The sequence below is a fragment of the Pinus tabuliformis genome, chromosome Q, assembly GCF_031772625.1.
Source record: "Pinus tabuliformis cultivar Carrire ecotype Pingquan chromosome Q, CPIR1, whole genome shotgun sequence".
Lineage (NCBI taxonomy): Eukaryota > Viridiplantae > Streptophyta > Pinopsida > Pinales > Pinaceae > Pinus > Pinus tabuliformis.
The window spans coordinates 522,144,556-522,146,156 of NC_142296.1; the positions used below are offsets into that span (position 1 = coordinate 522,144,556).

Below are 1,601 nucleotides of genomic sequence, written 5' to 3' on the forward strand. Positions count from 1 at the left end.
CAACAGTTTTTCTCCTCATGGCCTGGTTTAGAACAGTGTTTACAGATCACTTTCTCACTCTCCTGTTTGACAGATGCATTCTTTTTGCCCTTCCCCTTGGAGGTTTTCTCTTTGTTTTTCCCCTTGGGGGGCTTGTTTCTACCCTCTTCAAATGTGTTTTTTCCCAGCAATTGTGTGTTTTCATTGATTCTTGCTCTGTTCGAGTTGATCCGCGTGTGGGTGTGTTTGTGCCGTCGATGGGCGCTTGCGAATCCGACGGCAGAGATTTATTTGGCGCCAAAATCATAGGAATTTGAATTTCGAATGGTCGATGCGCGACCATAAAAGGAGCGAGCCGGAAGATTTCAAGGCATTACATTGAATTGAATCTATTGTTGAAGGAAAAGTAAAGAAGAAAAGCGGGAAAGATGTTTGGTCGTGGAAAGGGCGGTAAGGGTTTGGGGAAGGGAGGAGCAAAAAGGCACCGCAAGGTGTTAAGGGATAACATCCAGGGCATCACAAAGCCTGCTATCAGACGTCTGGCTAGGAGAGGCGGAGTGAAGCGCATAAGCGGTCTCATCTATGAAGAGACGCGGGGAGTTCTGAAGATCTTTCTTGAGAATGTTATCAGGGATGCCGTCACCTACACGGAACACGCCCGGAGGAAGACAGTGACTGCCATGGATGTCGTCTACTCCCTCAAGAGGCAGGGCAGGACCCTCTACGGCTTCGGCGGTTGATTGAACGAAATCAAAAAGGATTCATCAATCACTTCGGCCATTTCTTTCTTTCTTGATTCAATGGTGTTTCTTGACACCACCCTCAACACATCTCTGGAAATTTTTCCTTGTCAGCCAGAAATATTGAGCAATCCTAAGATAAATTGGGGGAAGTAATACTTTTTTATAGGTTTCGTATGGTAATTAATAATGTGTGTAGTCATGTAAGATGTTTTTATACCCTTTTTCAGCAATTTATTTTATTAGATCTTGTTTGAAAATGGGCGTGGAATTCAGATCTCCAGATTAAAGAAAAGCTTGATTTATCATCCATGATGGAGCTTCAAGGATTCTAACTTTAATGAGTTCTGCTGTGTGTTTTTTCTTTCTAGCGGATAACCTTTCATGGACCTGTCTAGCAGTGCAGGCTGAAAGTCCACCGCATAAGGTAAGCGATGCAAGAAAACCTATCTCAGGTGGCAATGGTTGCACAGAAGTATCAAGGTGTTGCTGGTTGTACCGATGTTTCCTTCCAAAATCCACAATCAAACTGTAAAATGTTTGGATAGTTTACGGTTTGGTTGTGGGGTTTGGAGCCAAATATTGGTCCTACTTGAGCCATGTCGATACTTCTGCAATCATTACCGGCTTTCATGTACCGCTGCTTTTGTGCCGTGGGCTTTCAACAAGCACTGCCGGTCAGGTCTGTGATATGTGACTCCACAGTTAGCAAAAAAGTGTATGCTGTAACACAATATTTTGATTCTGGCCATCAAAATATAACCGGGAACATATAATTTTTGGTCTGAATATCTATCTTTATAGGTCACTAAAATCAAGGTCCCGAACCACAAGAGTAGGATGGTCTATATCGAAATTTGGCCCTTTGCCTTGCTGCGTTCT

The 1,601-nt window shown here is 43.4% G+C and overlaps 1 protein-coding gene across 1 annotated transcript; it reads left to right on the forward strand.

Moving 5' to 3' along the window:
• Positions 1 to 407: 407 nt before the first annotated feature.
• Positions 408 to 719, forward strand: LOC149220488 (histone H4-like). Its single transcript, XM_089382813.1, has one exon. It carries the CDS (start codon positions 408 to 410, stop codon positions 717 to 719), a length of 312 nt encoding a protein of 103 aa, XP_089238939.1.
• Positions 720 to 1,601: the final 882 nt, after the last annotated feature.